The following is a 20447-nucleotide window of genomic DNA, read 5'->3' as shown; positions in this document are numbered from 1 at the left end:
TTTTTGGTTTCTGCTTCTACTATACAGCTATAAAGATCTTGTGAACAGGTTAATTCAAGCTCCTTGAAGTAGTCCGTTCACCCGATCTGTGTTGAGAGTTGCGTGCTTTCCAGCTCCCATGGTAAGTATGCAGCAGAGATAGGACAGGTCCTACCTGCGCGCAACACGGAGCTAAGTCCTATCTCTGAGACATGCGAGTGTTTTGCGCGGCTACAATTCATGCATCTGAACGCTTCTATAGAAAACAATTGTTCCCTAATAGAAGCGCTTTCTGTGCGGCCGCAGCGGCCGAGTGAACAAGCCCTGTGACATAATTTTTTAGTAAATGTTTTCCTGCCATTTAAAACAAATGTGAACAAACCTCTAATTTTTTGGGGTTTTTTTTGCATTTTATGTTTCAAAGTCAACACAAATGATGTTTTATGTGGCACAAGGAAACACATGGCTTTTGCTTCATAAATATCAATTGTTTTAATTTCAGACTTTTAGCCATCAATAACTTTTAGTGCCAAATAAAAGTGCTCGTTTCAATAAAATAAATAAGCCATTTTTTATTTCATTCAAAAACAAAATTTCAGATTTTTGCACAAAAGGCATAACATATTTCACGCAAATTTTGGAAAAATATACAGAGACATTTTGACCCTTTTTTTTTTGTTAGAAAGTTACATAAAAAATATATTTATGTTTACAGAGTTGGGCAAGAAATAGAAAGAACCACAAAATGTATTTGGTAAATTCATAGGAAAATATTTCCACCTCAGTTGGCTGAAACATGATAGATATTTGATGTATATGATGAGGCAGTTCATTCCTCTCATGTGATTGATAGGTCCTTGTCAAAGAGATCTGAGAACACATATACATAATGATGGAAGTTTGACCCAAATATTTCAGCAAAACCCTAAAATATAAAACTGAAATTAAATAGCTGTGTCATTATATATAGAAGTGTGAATATTGGTTAATATTGGATTTCTGATTTTGAATGGATATTTTTGAATAAACATTTTATTTTTGAAGCCAAGATATTAGAATGTGGTTCGCTTTGGAATTGATTTCTTAATTTTCCATTTTAAAAGATCAATAAAATCTGATTGGGTCATTTCGGTATTCAGATAAAAGCCATTCATTTTCTTCGGCAGTAGCGGCTGGGTAAAGAATTATGGTAATTAAAGAAAAAAAATCTATTGTGTGCCTGTTGGATGATTTCTTCATGCTTAGAAATTTGTAAGAATTCAGAGTTTTAGGATCCAAATATGTATTGTAGTTTTCACAAGAAAAGTTTGTATAAACCACGCTGCTTATTTTTTGGAAAACTATTAATAATTTCAGACAGAGAAAGATTTTTTGATATTTAATTCAAAAACGTCCTACGTGACGACTGAGTCTTTGGGGGTGGTTCTAAAATGTCTACAGTATTTAATTGTCTAAAACCTCTCATCCAAGAAGGACTTGGTCCCCTAAGTGATAGCATGACGCTTCTAGCATATATTCCAGTAACACCCTGATAGCTAGAATATTTTTTCATTTTGTCCCCTTGGTGATTAAGATTCATTTTGGATTGGGAATAACTAGATCTGAACAAGTCTGCAACAAGCAATTTAGTGTATAGGTTTAAGCATTAAAGGAGTTGCGTATTGCAAGACACAGCAAACTATTTTAACTATTACATCTGTACATAGTGCTAGTGGGAAATCCGAACTAGATGTTTTTTGTAATTTTTATTTCATTTGTTAAAAAATGATGGTAAGAAAAACTAAAACCAAACATACGGTAGTTTTTCAGTACACAATTAATTAAAGGGGACCTGTCCTATCCTCATGCCAACAGGGTCAGCTACGTAGCTTTTTTCTTTAGGTTCTTCTTAGATTCGCCTCCTGACAAGGAGTTCATGGCTGACGTCAGACTCGATTGACAATGAGCGTTGTGGCTTGCCCACTTGATACATTCACAGCACCATGAGATGAATCTAAGAAGAGCTCTATGGTGGAGGTGAGTATATACAAAAGAAATACACTGTTGGAGTCAATGGGGCCATGGTTGTAACCAATCCCACTGACATCGAGACATGACAAGTCCTCTTTAACTAATATTGTAATATGCAAATTGTTTTCCCTAAAAAAACTGATTGCAATCAAAATCAAAATCATAATAAAACACAACAATTAGCAATCATAACCACATACACAAATAAAGGCCATCAATAAATGCTAAAAATCAGGATTTTTGCAAGTAGTAAAAAATCTTTTAAAATTTCTAATTTTATTTTCAAATACTTGATAAATTATTAATTTGTCTTTAGTGGAATATTATTATTTCTCAGATTCTCAAATTATATACTTTTACTTCAAATAAGAATCTAAAATATAAAATCTATATATGAAGGACTGAAATATTGTTAAGGCTCCATTCATACTGCGCCTGCAGCGTCCACTTGTTGTATACTATACAGTACATGCTGTCTACATACAGTGGCATACGGCAAAGGCATCTGTGGGGGACAACCTCTGATGTACACTGCAAATGCATTGTCAATTGAGCCTTATAAATCCTATTTACTAGATAAGTTAGAAATTTACTAGATAAGTTAAAAAAGATGAGTGATTATACGACTTATGTGAAAACAGATTACAGAAATAAATATTAAAATAAAAAAATCTTTATATATTTTTTGGAATGAAATTTGCAAAAATTGCTAAGGCTTCCGGGAAATAATAGACGTGGCCTAATTTATTCCACTAAAGGAAGTAAAAGGGAACATGTTATCTCTCTCCAGCAGCGTAAACTAATTTATGGAGGCGTTAGGGAAGGTGACAGGGAGACGGGTGCTGTATTTTTATACTTAGCCTCTCTTGTGTCTCATCACTGTAAGCTGCCGAATATCACATGCTGCACGCTTTCAGATTTGTGTGCGTGTGCTCTCCTATTCAAGCAATCTGAAAAGATAGTCTGATTGCCGTGTGGCAAGCGATCTTCGGCTGTTGACAGTGAAGGAATGCGGGAGCAGAAGAGTATAAAGAATACTTCACCCGGGCCCCCTGCCCTCTTCCCTAACCGCACCAAGACTTAGTTTATGGTGGTCAAGGGAGGTGACAGGTTCCCTTTAAATTAATAAGACCTGGCAGAGACATTTTTTTGTCTCAATTTTAATTGGACTCTACTTCATCTGTGTTTCTTTAGGATGCAAAAAAATTGGAAATATTTAGAACATGTGATTTGCTCATGCTTTGCCTCTATAAAGTGCTACTTTTCAATTAGTATGGAATGGCTTTTAAGTAACTCTAAAAAATAAAAGTTTTCAACACAATCAGTGATCATCCTCTATAGTATCAGTGCCCAGTGAATGTTTTTGTACAATGTAAGAAAATGGTGCATCCATCTTCAACTACTTCTACATATATACAGCATGCAGCCACATCATTCCTTTAAATTGGTGAACATCACAACTTACATGGTAAAAATACATTTTCCTGTAGGTTAAAAAAAAAAAACATACAAAATCATTCTCATATATACAGTGCAAAATATTACAACAGTGTGCAGAATTTTTTTTGTATATTATACATTTTTGCTTGTTCTATTCGCCCATTTACAAAATTCAAAAATAGGGCTGAACCGTCAAGAAAAAAATTTAGTGTGTTTATAATTTCTTTTAATCTTCCAGTAGCAAAATACAAAATTAGTTTTGGCATCCTTATCAATCCCTTTAAAGTAGAATAGGGATTATGTCTGTACAGCACCGGTCTTAGGGGGTACTTACTTTTTTTTGTATTTATACAGTCCAGAAAGCACACATTTACATAAAACCATACATAGCTGTTTATGGATGCTTAAATATTTGCTGCAATTTACATGTACAGTTGGAATTGGTTGGATGTAAGGCATCTTTTGACCTCTCTGGGTCTTTTCCAAACTCAGGTATTTAGAATATCTAAAGCAACATTGGGAAGTTTTACAGATTAGGCTATGATTATGACTCCATAGCATGACCATAGCTCAGGCTCTCAATCCTTATAATAGACACCAGATTTTTGTTGATGGGTCCCACCAACCATCAGAGCATCTACTAAGAATCTAGTGTCTAAAGAAGTGGACCACCAATGTCTGATGGACAGATGGTCTGTTGTTCTGCCACGAGATAAGTGGCACAAGGGTTGGAAATGGGAAACATTCATCTTAATTGCTCTGTTGATAATAACATGTATGACTGGTTAACCAGAGGTGATATCTGCTGGTGAAACATGGTTTGTCAAATAGTTATAGAATATTTCCAGCCAACGTATGTGACACACGTGATGGTTTGAACTTCCTAAATGTAGCTTCCTTGTGAGCTACTGTGGGATATATATACACTTTCTTGAGTTGTTTAACAATTCCTTTGAAATTTTTCTAGTGATATAGTTAAAAAATGAAGTTTCACTTTTCACCACTGCACTTCTCATAGACAATAATGCAATAGTTCTACCAGGATGAAAAATGGCAACTGAATTTATGAAGCTTAGTAGCAATAAAATAGTTCTTGTACAAAACCATAGTCCGGATTAGAAGTGGTAAAACCCTTTAAAATGTACAATGTCATATAGTGGCTACTTTAAGAGAACAAAATATTAAATATCTTGTATTAATTGTCTTTTTGGGCTGTTTTCGCTTTTTACAAAGAAAGGGGCTGATTTTGAGGAATGAATAAAAATATGGTGACATTGTCTTCATATCTAGGTTTTGCTCGAAAAGAAAGCCTAAATGTCTGGAACACCATTGTATGGGACTGAGGCTGTGGTTACTACTTCTTGGTCTGCTGTCATCGGTCCTCAGATACAGTGAACTACAAAATTACATAGATTGATGTTTGTCCTTGTTCGCTTGCCCACAGCCATATAAAAACCACAGGACCAAAATGTAGCTTCAGTGCTCTACTCCACTAGATCTATGAAACTGTATAGACATTTTGGCAAATCTAGAGGGTAGTTTGCTTATTTTTGGCAACATTTAAGGCTCAAGATACCGAATGTTCCAACATTTCTGAGCTAGATAGGGGTAAGGTCACTTTTTGATAGTTTGTATTGCTTTCTCAGACTGGACTTTACCATTGTTCTAAGTGCAGGTCCATTGCATTGTTTAGGTTGAGATCTGTAACGTCAAGGAAATCAGTGGTGAAGATACTGGGACCAGTAGTGGTGAGTGACCCCAAGCCTGTTGCTGAACTTGGTGGAGTTAAGTCCAACCACTCCATGGTCTCCCAGGGAGATTCAGTAAAACTCAGATGATGAAGGCCATTGCTTTCCACAGATGATGGGGACAATTGGGTCTCCATGGGAGATAAAGAAGTTTCCAACATATCCTCAGAAGCTTTTCCAGGAAATCCATCAATCACACGCTCAAAGTGTGGATCATCATTTCCAATTTTAAGCAGTGGTATTTCATTAGGTCTTCCCATGGGGCTGTGGCTGTTGAGTAAGACTTCAAGGTGACCATCATTGTTTGAGCAGTTTTCATATGGAAGATGGGAGTTTGAGGTGGTCATGCTTGGGTTTCCAGTTGACACACTCAGCTGATTGAGCTTCTGCCCACATGATCTCTCATCTTTGGCATTGGCTGGCATTTCTGCAAGAACATGAAACAGACACTTATAGGGGCTGTTCTGTTGTACACTATTGATGCCCTATCTTCAGGATAGGGCATCAATAATAGGCCAGCTGGGGTCTGTTGTCCAGGACCCCCACAGATCGCTGGTGTGCCTATGCACTGAGCTGATTTATGCTAGTAGATAGCTCTGTTTCCAATTTAGTGGTCAGGCTTGGTATTGCAGATTTTGACTGTAATACCAAGCAAGGCCACTGCAGTTGGGATGAAGCTGTCTCCTTCCTGCAAAAATTGGCTCAGTGCACAAGTGCACAGGCCCAGAGGTCAGCTGATTTATGGGGCCTCAGTGCAACTGACAGCACTGATCTATTATGCATAACCTATTCTAAAGATAGGCCATCAATAATGCAAAACACCTTTAACCCTATGATGATCTTTAGTCAAATAGATTGAAAACCTTTCATATAGATTCAATGACTTAATTCTTGGACAATATAAGGGCCAAAAAAGCATGATGGGCATAATACTGTATAAGGTTGATGACCAATTAGTAGATTTTTGTCAAATATTGTTTAAACTAATTCCATCTATGGCCAAAACAAATTGCCATACAACTTCAGACGTGGTCATCCCAACCCAACGATGACTGCTTTAAGGGTACAGTTGGTGGTGAATACATTGGATATTTAACTAATCAAAAGCAAGCAACATATTCTGTTGCTATACAGCAACCATATCATGTTTCTCCATTGTATATGAATACTGTCAATGAATATATGATGTTATTTCAGATTTTTTCTTGAGGTCTTACCTCCACTTTCGATCAAGACATCAAGGAGTTCATCCATCTGTTGACTCCTTGTGATTTGCTGTAGAAAGAAAACATCAAGATGATGAAAGAATTGCAAAATTCTGTTTAGGGGTTTAAAACACTTAATTTCCCACAAACAGGTTAATGGCACCAGTTCCTAATGAATATGCAAGGGGCCAGAATCCGTGTGATCTGACCTCTGGCAATAGTTAAAGACTTCTGAGTATGATCAGAGGATGACTTTTGGCCAATATTACTGAGAACAAGCAATCTTGATGATCTACGCATCTGAATAGATCTAACTATAGAAATGGTCATTGGGCTGATGATCAAAAATATTCTAGAAAATTCTGATTTCATCAATTTTGAGTTTTAATAAAAATGAGCTGCAAAAATGTAAAGCCTCAATCCAAACAATTACTGTTCCATAGGGAACATTTGCAGATGACATCATTGGATTCCATGGTGACATTTTTGGACCAGTTGAATGGGTTTTCATGCCAAAAATACTGATGTTCAAATAGGTGAATTTCAACACATCTCAGGGTAATTACCCTTTCAAATCTTGAATGCCAGCATTTTTTGTGAGAGGGGCTTATTTTTTTGGAAACTGCAAAAATATTAAGAAAAATTGGCCCTTTAGCTTCTTATTACCTGTCTGACTGCATCCTCGTAGGAGGGAAGCTGCTTGGCAACTGACGCGCTTACATTAGAGAAATTCGTGCCAGGGGTGGGAAGCTTTTGACCTGCCTGGGGAGATGGTTGTAAAGCACTTATCTGCAAGTAAATAGATTATATAGAATATGGATTAATTATATGTGTAGGAAGAAATGTCCCTTTGAAATGGACAAAAATATCCCATTCCCAGCCACAACACAGAACGTTCTCTAAAGGTACATGTCATTTTTTCCATCTACATGGTCTGATTGTAAAGCCACAAGCTACATCTTCAATCTATCCATGCCATATGCCTGGATGTATAATTCTCTAAGTCCTTACACTAGTCATTGGGATCCTTGTAGGCCCCATTGTAGGCCTAGTAGACATCTGGATGAGGACCTTGCTTACAGCTTCACCAGTCATCCTCTGACAGGAATGATCATTAACTATCCAGATTCATTATTGGGAAGTAGAACATTTTATAGTCCAATTTAGGTCAAAAAGGTCCAAACTCTAGAATGATCACCATGGCTACATCCATGTGTCACAGAATGCTCAGCAATTTTTGAAAGGTTGTGGATTTTTGATTAGGAAATGAAGACCATTATAATTGTAGGCCAACTCTATGGTGCCAATGTACAAATATTAAACTTCAATTGCAAGATATACATTATTCCAAGTCCTTACCTTTCCTAACACTGATGAACTTTTTGGTGGGACTCGATCTTTGATACTCTGCTTGTTTTCTGATTGTTCAATGTAAGATGGCTGTAAAGTGTTCTGGTTTGGAGAGTAACAGATGGAACTCCCAGTATTCTGCAATGTTAAGGTTAAAATATTTATTATAATCTAATATCTGAATTATCTGCGTACGGCACTGACTCCTTTGTATTAGAACATTAATCAGTGGCTACATTGTGTCATACCTGTGCTGTGTGAATCCGGTGGTTGACCTGTGGTGATACACTACGGGTGTCTCCTTGTGAGCTTGGAGAAACGGACAACAGGTAGTGGTTATTAGGTGATGGGGGTAAGCTGATATGCTGTGGACTATTTGTAGTTCCAATGGGAGAGTGTTGTGGAGAACACTGAGGACTCAAGAAAGTCGAAGACATAATGGAATTTGGGATGGAAGCTTCCATGCAATGGTTGTTCATTAGGCAAGGCATTGGTTGTGTTGTACAAGATCCATGTTTTTCAGATACATTGTTTGTCTGGGTTTTCATATTTGTTTGCTTAGATGAAAAAGGACAGCTGGAAACATTTTCTTGCTTGATAGGCACTCCAAAAAAGTGTTGAGATGGAAGCGTCTTGTCGTGAGGTCCGCAATTCACTTTTCGCTTTTGCAGTTGCAGTCTAAGTTCCTCAACTTGTCTTTGTTCTTGCTGGAGTTTCCAGGTCAACTCATTGATGACCTTCTGCTTCTCTACTAACATTTTGTCTTTCTCAGCATCAATGCCTTCCAGTTCTACTTGGTAGCTACCACTGTTGATGTTACTCATTAGACTTTCCTCAGCACTTAGGTGTATAGGGGAAGGGTGTAGACCAAAATGAGGAGAAGACATTGGTCCATCACTGAAAGTATCAGGTAAAGAACCATTAACAGACAGGTCTGAAGAGGCTGGGGATATTGGTGGAGTGGAACTGGTGCTACCAAACTGATAGAATCCATTTGAAATGACTCCTCCTGATGGGTGGGTTTGGAAGCTCGAGTTATTGGGAGTAACTGGGAAAGTGACAGTTGTGATTTCACTAAATGTTGGGACAGTATTTCCGCTGCACTCCTGGAAGGGTCGTAGTCGTTCCATCAGTGAGGTCTTTGTACCAGATACAGGTAAACCCCGTATTCGTAATTGTTGTCTCAACTCTGATACCTTCAAAAGAAGAAAGAGCCTTACTACATGAAAGAGTTATGGCTCATTATATGCTTTCATTCATTTATGATTTGGTGTACTATACAATGCCCAAATAACATGGTTGGAAAAAATCAACCCATATAGGTACCCAGAAAGTCAACCCAAAAAGGTGCCCAGAGAGTTAACCCACTATTAGTTAACCCAGAACTTACTTTCAAATCATCCAGATTAGAGGGCAGCAGATTTGGTTTCATGGAAGACAAATTTGCTTGACCAGAGAACGTAGTTTTCACTGGAGAAAGTGAAGGGCTATTAACGACAGGTGGGTTGGAATTTCGAGTCATTTGCTCATTTGATTGCCTTAAAAACAAAATAAAATACAAAAAAGATTGTAAAAATTTGTCTTGATTGACCAGAGAAAATACTGTCTGCTCTAAGGTCAATACTTTAATAGACAGCATCATTTGCTAAAGAGGCTAAGCAAGTTCCCATAAAAACTTCTCATGGCGGATTTCACATATGGATTACAATTTTACAGTCACAAGAACCACAGCTGGTGAAGTGTCCTAAGTGTAGGACCTACATGGACCACTGAGGTTCTAGACCATAGTGTTCTAGTAAAAGTAAGTATTTATGTCTTTTGCTACTTAGTTTAGTAAGGGAAGTATAGTACATATCGCCATACAGATGTATGCTGGGATGAATGTAATACATACTTGAGATGTGAGTGGTGCATGCCTTGGTAGCTGAAGTGTTGCTGCTGTTGTTGGCTTAATATCTGCAGTTGAAGAAAGAGTTGTTGCTGCTGTAGGAGTCTAGCATAAGCAGAGTCCATGGGTGGAGGAGACTTCTCAGCCTTTTGGTCCGGAGGAATGTACTGGTGATATTTTAGCTTTTTCACCTTGGGCTTGATGTCTTTGGGTTTCTTGTGCCTGTTTTTGGAATCTGTGGAAGACTTGGTCTGTCGGTTTCAAACAAGAGCAGAAGTTAGTGTTGTATAAATATGAACTAATTATGTCGCTGAGTATTAAACTTGTATCTGTACCCAGATATGATGTGGCTACTATACTCTTGGTGAGAGGAGACACAGCCTGGGTTGGTTTCATTCTACTGACTACAGGGTGTCAAGAACCTACGAAGAATTCACCTCTTGAGAGGAACTGCATTGTTAGAAAACAAGGGGGTAGCCAATTTGTTAAAGGATCCTGGAAAGGGTTATTTTGTCCTGGGTGGCAACATCTGACACCATTTTGAGCATTGCTATGTTAGCCACTGCTTATTAGCAACTAATTGTTTAATGGAGGATTTTAACACCCCATGAAGACCCACTGCAGGCATCATTACAAAAGGTAAGAGACCATTTGGAAGATTTTTCCAAGAAATCTAAAAAAAATAGCAATTTTTAAAAAAGGAAAATGGTTGATTATTCACCTTTACTGCTGTAGAAGTAGGTGCCACCTGTCCTGTTGTAGACAACTGGCTTTCTGGGTGCAGGGAACAGAGATGACTCTGGTGTGTGTTGCTGTCCTGTGGGTCACTTTCATTTTCTTGGGTATGATTCTAGAGTAAGTGGAGAAAGGATTCAGTTTAGATACAAATTTCTTCTCTGCCTCACTGAGACACCAGACGTTCCAGAGCTCTCAGACACCGCACCAGGATTAGAGGCAAAACAATTAGACACAAAACGTCTAGCCCGTTTGACCAAATGTCATCTTAGAATTTTATGAAGGTACATTTATTTTCATACTTTAAGGCTGTTAGAACTGGTGTCCTCTGCTATACAAACTATTTAGTAACATGAAGGGAAAAAAAGAAAAAATACTGTTTTTCAAAATGCTTAAATCAGTGATATAAAGTAAATATTACATAGTAAAACAAATAAAATAGATGAATTAAAAAATTAAATTCACTGCTCATAATTTATTTTTGCAAATGACCAACATTTTTTATTACCGTATATACTGGCGTATAAGACGACTTTTGAACCCCGAAAAATACAAAAAATACAAAAAAAAGAAAGTGTCCAAAAAAATCATTACTCACCTCCCCCGGCGTTCTGCGGCGCTGCTGCAGGCTGTCGCTCCCTCCTGGTCCCCGGCAGAGCATTGCTTTCTGGACGCAGGGCTTGAAATCCCCGCCTCCAGAAAGCTAATACTGTGATTAGCTAACACACGCCGTCAGCCAATCACAGCCATTCAATGACATCATTGAATGGCTGTGATTGGCTGAAGGCACGTGTGTTTTCTGGAGGCGGGGATTTCAAGCCCTGCGTCCAGGAAGCAATGCTCTGCCGGGGACCAGGAGGGAGCGACATCCTGCAGCAGCGCCGCAGAACGCCGGGGGAGGTGAGTAATGATTTTTTTTTTTTGCTCCGCTGTATTCCTGGCGTATAAGGTGAAAGTTGGGGGGTCGTCTTATACGCCCCATCGCCTTATACGCCGGTATATACGGTATTTTAATTATTTTCATTTTTATAATTGTTAATGTTTTAATATAATTATTTTATCACCTTCTTTTATTCATGGTAAATCGTGTTTCATTGATAAATAAAATCTATTTATGTGTATTTTGCATACCATACATTTTTATGCTTAGTTATATAGTCTAGATATTTACTTTTATCCTTATTTTGATACTTTCTTAATAAAATAAAATAAAAATAAACTTTTAGTAATGAAGTAGATATTCATAATGACCGTTAAGAGTAGGCCTGAAATTTTACCTCTATTCCCAAACACTATAAAGTCATAATACATTAATATTTTAGAGTAGTTAAAATATGATTTGGAGACCAGAATGACAGAGGCGACAATTCTTTAATCCAGTCAGTGTCTGGAAAATGACGTGAGTATTAAGATTCCAAGCTTAAAGACACTCAATAAGCAAACGGTCTGTAAACCTGAACTTGGCAGGCTCCGAACTTTAAATCTTCAGGGAACATTTAATTTAAATCAGGATATCTGGAAATACTGTTTCGCTACGGTTACTGACAGGATAGTTCTACAGGGAAATTTATAACCAATATTTCTGTGCCTCAAAAGTTTTTTTTAATATCCAACAATCAAAAGACAGAAAAACAAAATAAGTTTTGCAAACTTTCTGCTAGCATGCACAAGAAAAACTAAAAGAGAAATATGATAAGCTGAGATAATATTAAGTATTATTGAATACTAACTGTTAATAAAACAGAATAATTAAAATAAACATAAAATAAATTGAACGAATTAAAATGAATTAAATATTACAACATTTGAAACTTCATCCTGTAAAATAATAAAATTAAATAAAAATGTTCCACAAAGTACTACCCTGAAAAGAAAAACAAATATTTTGAAAAATTCTAATATTAACAGTTTTTATTAAACTGAATTGTAAATTGAAGAAAAAAAAAATGTAAAACACAAACAAAACTTTTGGATCCCTTGAAAGTTAAATCAGAAGAAGAAAGGAACAGTTGAATGTATTTTATTTCTTAAACTTACCTTATAAAACCTCAAACAGCATATAAGTCATATTTTTTTTCACCTAAAAGCTTTGATGGTTTCGAATGTGAACGTGATGCCCTCACTACAACCAATACGCCTTCGAGACCAATCATATTTTATTAGCGATCTGTAATTAGACGCAGCATGCAGACAATACCTTGGCCGTCTGCCCTCAGAGCTTGGAAAATTGAGGGTCGTTATGCCAAGTACACAGTGTTACAAAAGACAGAGGAATGAGGAGTAAGAAGGCCCATGCCAAAGTTCTGTCGTGTCCTGGGTTAACAATCCCTCTGTATAACCCAATGCAGAACATTGCTATCTTCTAAAGAATTATTACAAGATGGAATGTTTACCAGCGCTGTGTAATGTCAGGTGGACAGTCTAAACATCAGGTATAGACTTCATGACTGTGTCTCTTCAGAGTCAACTGACGTGACAAATTAGTAGGTTCCATCACATGGAAGTTCAGCACTCAAAAGTAACCTTTGCCAATTATGTTCAATACATTGCCGTATCCCCAAATAGCATTTTGGTCAACAGCCCCAAAAATCATATCATACTGTATCAACCACTGAAGATTGTCTATAGTGTCCTACAAGACTAAATCCACCAAGAGGAGTAAATCAACTATAACAGTTGTTGCTGTAAAGATTAAATGCTGTTTATGATCAGTGTCTAGGCCAACAACCCCAAGAACATATTAGACTACCGTTCATTGAAGATGACCCATGGTTTTCTAAAATTAAAAGTCCCACAAAAGGAATAGGTCAACGATAATAATTGACTACAAAGAGCGCAGTCAGTCTTTAGACAATCTAAGAAACACATTAAACCGTATTATTTATTGAAGATGGTCTATGGTATCCTACAATAATACATCCTTTAAACGATACTGCGTCAACTAAAATAGGGATTGGCTGAAAAAAACATCATGCAGCTTATAGTCAGTGGTTCAGCTAACAAACACTACAATGTACCATCAATTGAAGGTGGCTTATCAGTTTCTACAACAATAAGTCCCCCAAAAGGTATGGGTCACTGGCATAACTGTAGGGGATGCAGGGGATGCAGTTGCACCTGGGCCCAGGAGCCTTAGGGGGCCCAAAAGGCCTCTCTTCTCCATATAGGGAGCCCAGTACTATGAATAAAGCATTATAGTTGGGGGCCATGTTACAGGTTTTGCATTGGGACCCAGGAGCTTCAAGTTATGCCTCTGGTGTGGGTTGAATATAATTGTATAAGGTCAGTGGTTAGGCCAGCAATCCCAAAAATATATTAGACTGTATCATTCATTGAAGATAGTCTATAATGTCCTACAAGAATAAGTGCACCAAAAGGTATGAGTCAACTTTAGTAGCCATTGGCTGAAAAGACTGCATAGTTTATAGAATAATAATAATAATAATAATAATCTTTATTTGTATAGCGCCAACATATTCCGCAGCGCTTACATAGACAGGGGGAATACAGAAAGACAAAATACAAACATTACAGAACCACGGTTACATATAGTAATCAGTTGATGGAAACAGTAGGGGTGAGGGTCCTGCTCCAACGAGCTTACATACTCCAAGTAATGGGGTGATACAGAGGGTAAAGGGGCTGGAGATGTGCACAGTATGGCGAGGTGGAGAGTGAGCGATGCTATACACATAGACAATGGTCAGACATTTAGCCGTGTGACGGCAGAAACGGTGTGACTGCAGGAGCGGTTTATGATGGCTAGCAGGGATTGCAGTCAGTAGGTCAGGGAGCATGTTATCAGGCGGAGTACAGAGAGGTTTGTTTAGGGAATGCGGTATGCCTCCCTGAAGAGGTGCGTTTTTAGAGCACGCCTGAAGTTCTGCGAGTCCTGGATTGCTCGGGTAGCCTTTGGTAGTGCGTTCCAGAGGACCGGTGCTGCTCTGGAGAAGTCTTGGAGGCGGGAATGAGAAGTTCGAATTAAAGGGGCGCTCAGTCTGGTTTCATTAGCAGAGCGGAGAGCCCGGGCTGGTTGATGGATTGAGATGAGGGAGGCGATATAGGGTGGCGCTGTACTGTGGAGGGCTTTGTGGATGAAGGTAGCGAGTTTGAATTGAATTCTGTATTTAACGGGCAGCCAGTGCAGTGACCGGCACAGGACAGAGGCGTCCGAGTAGCGGCTGGACAGGAATATGAGCCTGGCTGCTGCATTCAGGATGGATTGGAGAGGGTAGAGTCTGGTACAGGGGAGGCCGATCAGCAACGAGTTGCAATAATCGAGCCGGGAGTGGATGAGGGCGACAATAAGCGTTTTTAACGTCTCCACAGTGAGAAAAGAGCGGATTCTTGCGATGTTCTTGAGGTGCAGCTGACATGTTCGGGCCAGAGATTGGATGTAGGGGGCAAAAGAGAGATCAGAGTCAAATATGACCCCAAGGCAGCGGGCGTGTTGTCTAGGAGTTATGGTGGCGCCACACACTGAGATGGAGATGTCAGGATGAGGTCGGTTAGTGGAGGGTGGAAATACCAGTAAGTCAGTTTTAGAGAGGTTTAGTTTTAGGTAGAGAGAGGACATGGTGTTAGAGACAGCGGACAGACAGTTAGTGATGTTTTGGAGGAAGGGTGCAGAGATGTCACGGGCAGAGGTGTATAGCTGGGTGTCATCAGCGTACAGGTGGTATTTGAGGCCAAAACTCCTGATGGTTTGTCCAATAGGGGCTGTGTAGATAGAGAAGAGAAGGGGGCCAAGGACCGAGCCCTGGGGGACCCCAACAGCAAGGGGAAGAGGAGGGGAGGTAGAGCCAGCAAAGGAGACACTGAAAGAGCGGTCAGATAGGTAAGAGGAGAACCAGGAGAGGGCAGTGTCCTTTAGGCCAATGGAGCGTAGCATACTGAGGAGGAGTTTGTGGTCAACAGTGTCAAACGCTGCAGAAAGGTCAAGGAGGATCAGTAGGGAGTAATCGCCCCTCGATTTGGCTGACAGTAGGTCATTGGATACCCTAGTAAGGGCAGTTTCTGTCGAGTGTTGAGGTCGGAAGCCAGACTGTAGGGGGTCTAGGAGAGAGTTCTCTGATAAATAGCTTACAAGGCGGGAGTAAACTAGGCGTTCTAGTAGTTTGGAGATGAAGGGGAGGTTTGAGATGGGTCTGTAGTTGGCAGCATCAGTCGCGTCCAGAGTCGGTTTCTTTAGCAGTGGGGATATGATGGCGTGTTTGAAAGAAGAGGGAAAGATGCCAGAGGTCAGAGAGAGGTTGAATATAGTGGTGAGATGGGAGATGACCACTGGGGAGAAGGAACGGAGGAGGTGTGAGGGGAGAGGGTCGCTAGCGCAGGTGGTGGGGCGAGCAGAGAAGAGCAATTTGGAGACTTCTTCCTCTGTCGCTGGTCTGAGTACAGACAGTGAGCAGGAGCTAGATGCAGTGCTGACAGGACTAGGGTCAGGGCTAGTCTGGGATTGGGAAGTTATTTCCTGACGGATGTCGTCTATTTTCTTTTTGAAGTAAGCAGCCAACTCTTCAGCACTGAGATCCGTCACTGGGGGCTGCGGTTTTGGGCTGAGAAGGGAGTGAAAAGTATCAAAGAGCCGTTTAGGGTTGTGCGATAATGAGGAGACTAGAGAGGTGAAGTAGACTTGTTTGGCGTGGTGGAGGGCGAGGTTGTAGGTTCTGAGCATGAATTTGTAGTGGAGGAAGTCTGGTGCCGTTTGCGATAGAAAAAGCATACAGCTTTGGGTGCAAAACCTTCACTCAATGAAGCTGTCAATAGCCAACCATCATGTAGGTTCTGAGCATGAATTTGTAGTGGAGGAAGTCTGGTGCCGTTTGCGATAGAAAAAGCATACAGCTTTGGGTGCAAAACCTTCACTCAATGAAGCTGTCAATAGCCAACCATCATGTAATTTTTCTGATCACCATTAGATCTGTAGAAGATATGTTTAAGATTGGACAGCATCCCTACCTGTACTGAACCAGAATCTGGAGAACTAGTGATATCCATATTTTTGGTCTCTTGTGGAGATGAAGATGAAATTCCCTGAGAGTCATTGCTTCTCTCTTGATCTGGGGACTCGTCATTGCTGCTGTCCTCTTCAAAAGCAAAGGCATCCACGGGCTTGGAGTAGTTGGCTGAACTTCCTGCAAAAGAATAACAGCATTATCAGGATCAGCCCTTTTAAACACAGAATTCCCAAAGGTGGGATAGAAGGAACACTAAATGTTATCGCTGGAGTCAGATGACCTAATGTAGACAAAGGTTACTTCTACTGTGATAAAATAACCTCTGGCCTTAATTATTTCCCTCCTCAAACCTTGTAAAATGTGATAAGTGTGGATACTAAACAGAGCTCCTAATCTAGAAGCAGGTGCAATCGACCCAGATAAACTTCTTGTAAGTTGACACGATTCTCAGGCCCTTATCTGACAAATTGGTTGAAGTTATTTTTGTCATGCATCTGGTGGGGTCCTCCACTACCCTTCACATGAAATGGCCTGTGACCTGACTCATGGAGAAGCCAGCGAGTCCCCTGGTGGGATCACAAAATAAGTAGTGGACCTTATGGGGCCCCAGGAATATTTGTGCATTTTGTGGTTTTGCTGCGATTTGTGCAAAATCATGACAAAATCACCACAAATTTTCTGAAATTTGCACAGAACCTCCAGTGTGTGGAGAGGGGAGGTTGGGGAGTATGTGAGAAAGAAGAGAAATGACGATCAGTCTGTGTGACAGAGGGGGCACATGGAGAGGTCTGTGTAAGGGCTCAGTCAGGCAAACAAATTTTTCAAGTATGTACGATATAGGCGTGGTAAGAAAAAAAGAAAAACGCACATCGAGTGTACTATCTTTTTCAGGTGCAAATTTTAAGCACTTCTAAAAACTTGACATGTAACCGCTTTCATTGGAAAGCATTGGTTCTAATAGAGGCATTTTTAAAACGCGCCTATACATGCGGGAAAAAAACAGTCGTCTGACTGAGCCCTAAGAGAGGGGCATGGAGAGCAGTGTATGATATAGAGGAAGGAATGGGGAACAGTCTGTAAGCAGGGTGGCCTTTGTGAGCAGTATATAGGATAGAGAAGGGATAAGGAATAGAGATGAGCGAACGTACTCGTTTCAAGTAATTACTCGATCGAGCACCGCGATTTTCGAGTACTTCCGTACTTGGGTGAAAAGATTCAGGGGGCGCTGGGGGTCAGGGGGAGGCGTGGCAGAGCGGGGGGTAGCAGCGGGGAACAGGGGGGAGCCCTCTCTCTCTCCCTCTCCCCCCCACTCCCCGCTGCAACCCCCCACTCACCCACGGCGCCCTCCGAATCTTTTCGCCCGAGTACGGAAGTACTCGAAAATCACGTCGCTCGGGCGAAAAAGGGGCGTGGCCGAGTACGCTCGCTCATCTCTAATAAGGAACAGTTTTCACGGAAAGGGCTGGCATGGAGAAACAGTCCATGTGTCTTTTGGTCTAAAATGGGGCCTAACTGTATTTAAATGTCTTGTCTGTGGTCTGAGTTAATTTGGGGTTCTGGTGTCTGTACTTAGGGATCTGGTTTGTGGTCTGAATCACATTTGAGGTCTGATCTGAGTGTATAAATATACTACTCTTCATCTTGACTGGTGAGGAGTACTACGTAGTTTTTCAACGTCATTTGCATAGCCCGGCAGTCAATAGACTTTTAGACAATAGATTTTTAGTTCTCATATACTTTTCCTGAAGGTCCTCATAAACCTTAATGGGATTAAATCAAGCTTTTTATGTGCTTATTGCTTTAAAGTATTTAGCAGGGTCAAAACAATAATAGGTGCAGAAGATGAGGTTACAGCTGGGCCCTGGAGCCTTAGGGGCTCTTACCCATAAGTAGACCAGTGTTACCCATGTTTATCTTACCCATAAGAAGACCAGTACTATAAATGAAGCATTATAGTTGGGGCCAGGTTGCAGATCTTTCATTGGGTCCAGCAGCTTCAAGTTATACCTCTGGCATTTTGATAAGTTTTATTTTGAGATATATTTAATTCTTTTGGCAAACTTGTATCAAAAAGTTGCACTAAATGTCATCTCAACCATGTAAACCCTCTTCGTTATGACCAGACCCTACCCATTTAATAAGTATATGCATGAAACCAGGAATCCCCAGGCAACCAAAACTCGTGATCAGTTACTAGTAGGCAATAGTCTGTACATAATAAAAGGGTGTAGAATTGAGTCACTAATCATTACTATATTTGTTATTCTATAGCTATTATCAGCCCGGGAACGGTCCTGAATGCCAAGAGACCATCTTCAGCCCAATCCAAGTTTTTGCTCTCCAAGGAAGTACAATCAATTGCTGAGAGGTTTCTCAGTTCACAACACAAGAGGAGATTTATCTGCGGGTGTAGATCACCATGTCAGGTAGTAATGTGACTCCTGGCCATCATAATCCTGCTGCTCCTCATTATGAGCACAGACAGGAAGCTGGTAAATAGGGCAGCAATTTCAGCCCTCAACTATGTGCCAGCTGAGAATGCAGACAAAGCTGCCCTTGCTGTGGAAATTTTTAAGATATTGGCGTCTTCCACTTAACTCAAGTCACACAGATTACGTAAATAGCTTGACTGCACTTTGCAGTGTCTAAACATTTTATCTGCAAGAGGTTAAAGCCAGATGATCCTACTTTATAGGTTTGGGCCAGTAAAGATTTAATACCACCAGGATAGTTGTAAATCGTTGTTCTAAGAGAAACGCTGTTAACCGTCCAAACATCTTGATTGCTGAGGCTTATCATCATGAAGAAATCCACAACCTAAGTCAAACATCTCTACTACTCAACACTAGTACAGTTCTGTGCATATAGAGTATCTCCAGAATATCAAGTGCTTTTCACAAGGCTTTATGGTGGTAACAAAAATACATCTCTGAGTCCACTGCACTTGTAATGTTTATTAGCATGATCACTAGATTCCAAAGTGCCAAGTATCGTAATCTAGAGATTGGACTTATGATAAGGTCTTTTGAAAATGGAATGGGATGTTAAGAACATAAAAACCTAAAGCTCATCAGTGTTTCCCAGCAGACAGAAGAACAACATATTTTGAAAACGTATAAATTGACCACATTTTAAAGGCGTGACACCATGACTTTTTGGTTGCGTTGGCTGGAAAAGCTAATATTTGACATGAGGAAACCCTCGATAAAATGTTTTCATCATGCGGAACCACCACAAGTATCCCATTTGTAAAGGTGTCTGCTCTTGCTGTTGCAGGCTTCTGAAGAACCCCTAACTATGCTCCAAAGAACCCAAGGGCTTCACGAACTCTGGTTGGGAAACAAACACTGATCTAGACAGTGGTATGTTAGCCTCCACCAAGGTAAAAAGTTGCTTACCTTTTATGGCCTCTTTCACAGTAGATTCAAGAGGAATTATATTCTTTTCCACAAGTTCTAAAGGGCCTGGTCGAAGGGCAATCCTTTCATTGAGGTCATCTGCAAGCCGGGCCCTTTTTAGTTTCATCTGGGCAGCCTGAGCCGAACCTTCAGTGGATGAGTCTAGAAGACCAAATTTAGCAAAGCTCAATGATTGTGTGTTCAGTATAACCCAATGTTTTGCAGCCTCAATTGACTTTTAGGGGTTGTCCTACCTATATTTGAAAAAAGAATAGCTTGTCAAACTCGCCTTGCTGAATTTAATCATGGCTGTCAATTCTACACAATGGTGAATTGCAATGTGCAATATTCCATCAACATACAGTATTAATGGGTTTTAGGATAAACATTGTATGTGGAACCATAACATACTTTCCAATCCACGTCCGCCAGGATCCAGCGCTGCAGCCCGCTGCAGTCCCAGGGTTTGTTGTAACAGATGATGTCACAGGATATCACGTGACCGCAGCAGTGTCACATTCTTGAACTTCTGGCATCATGGCACTCTGTCAATGCTCATGCCAGGAGAACGGGTGGTAACACTGTAGACTGCCATTGACAGCAGTGGTCACCTGATTTCCTGTGACATCATCTGTTACGGGAACCACCAGCACCTCAGCGGGCTGCTGTGCTGGATCCCTGCGGTCACGGAGGGATAAGTATATCTCTGTTTTTTATTTTCATATAGTGGGTCCTGT

At 40.1% G+C, this 20447-nt stretch overlaps 1 protein-coding gene across 3 annotated transcripts in view; it reads right to left on the bottom strand.

Annotated features, from left to right (window-relative positions):
- Positions 1-1709: 1709 nt before the first annotated feature.
- Positions 1710-20447, bottom strand: part of MYOCD (myocardin) — a 48707-nt gene continuing 29969 nt past the window's right edge. For 2 of the 3 annotated variants that reach the window (XM_066587765.1, XM_066587768.1), the window contains 10 exons: positions 19711-19872; positions 16314-16489; positions 10342-10470; positions 9627-9871; positions 9123-9270; positions 7981-8928; positions 7742-7870; positions 7049-7171; positions 6395-6452; positions 1710-5604 (listed from right to left, as the gene is read on the bottom strand). In XM_066587765.1, the coding sequence (XP_066443862.1) occupies positions 5084-5604; positions 6395-6452; positions 7049-7171; positions 7742-7870; positions 7981-8928; positions 9123-9270; positions 9627-9871; positions 10342-10470; positions 16314-16489; positions 19711-19872 (2639 nt within the window). In that variant the 3' untranslated portion in view covers positions 1710-5083. The remainder of the gene's footprint in view (positions 5605-6394; positions 6453-7048; positions 7172-7741; positions 7871-7980; positions 8929-9122; positions 9271-9626; positions 9872-10341; positions 10471-16313; positions 16490-19710; positions 19873-20447) is intronic. The other variant, XM_066587766.1, reaches the window with a different exon arrangement.

This window comes from Eleutherodactylus coqui, chromosome 13 (assembly GCF_035609145.1).
Source record: "Eleutherodactylus coqui strain aEleCoq1 chromosome 13, aEleCoq1.hap1, whole genome shotgun sequence".
NCBI classification, from domain to species: domain Eukaryota; kingdom Metazoa; phylum Chordata; class Amphibia; order Anura; family Eleutherodactylidae; genus Eleutherodactylus; species Eleutherodactylus coqui.
This window is presented reverse-complemented; position numbering and strand designations above follow the sequence as displayed.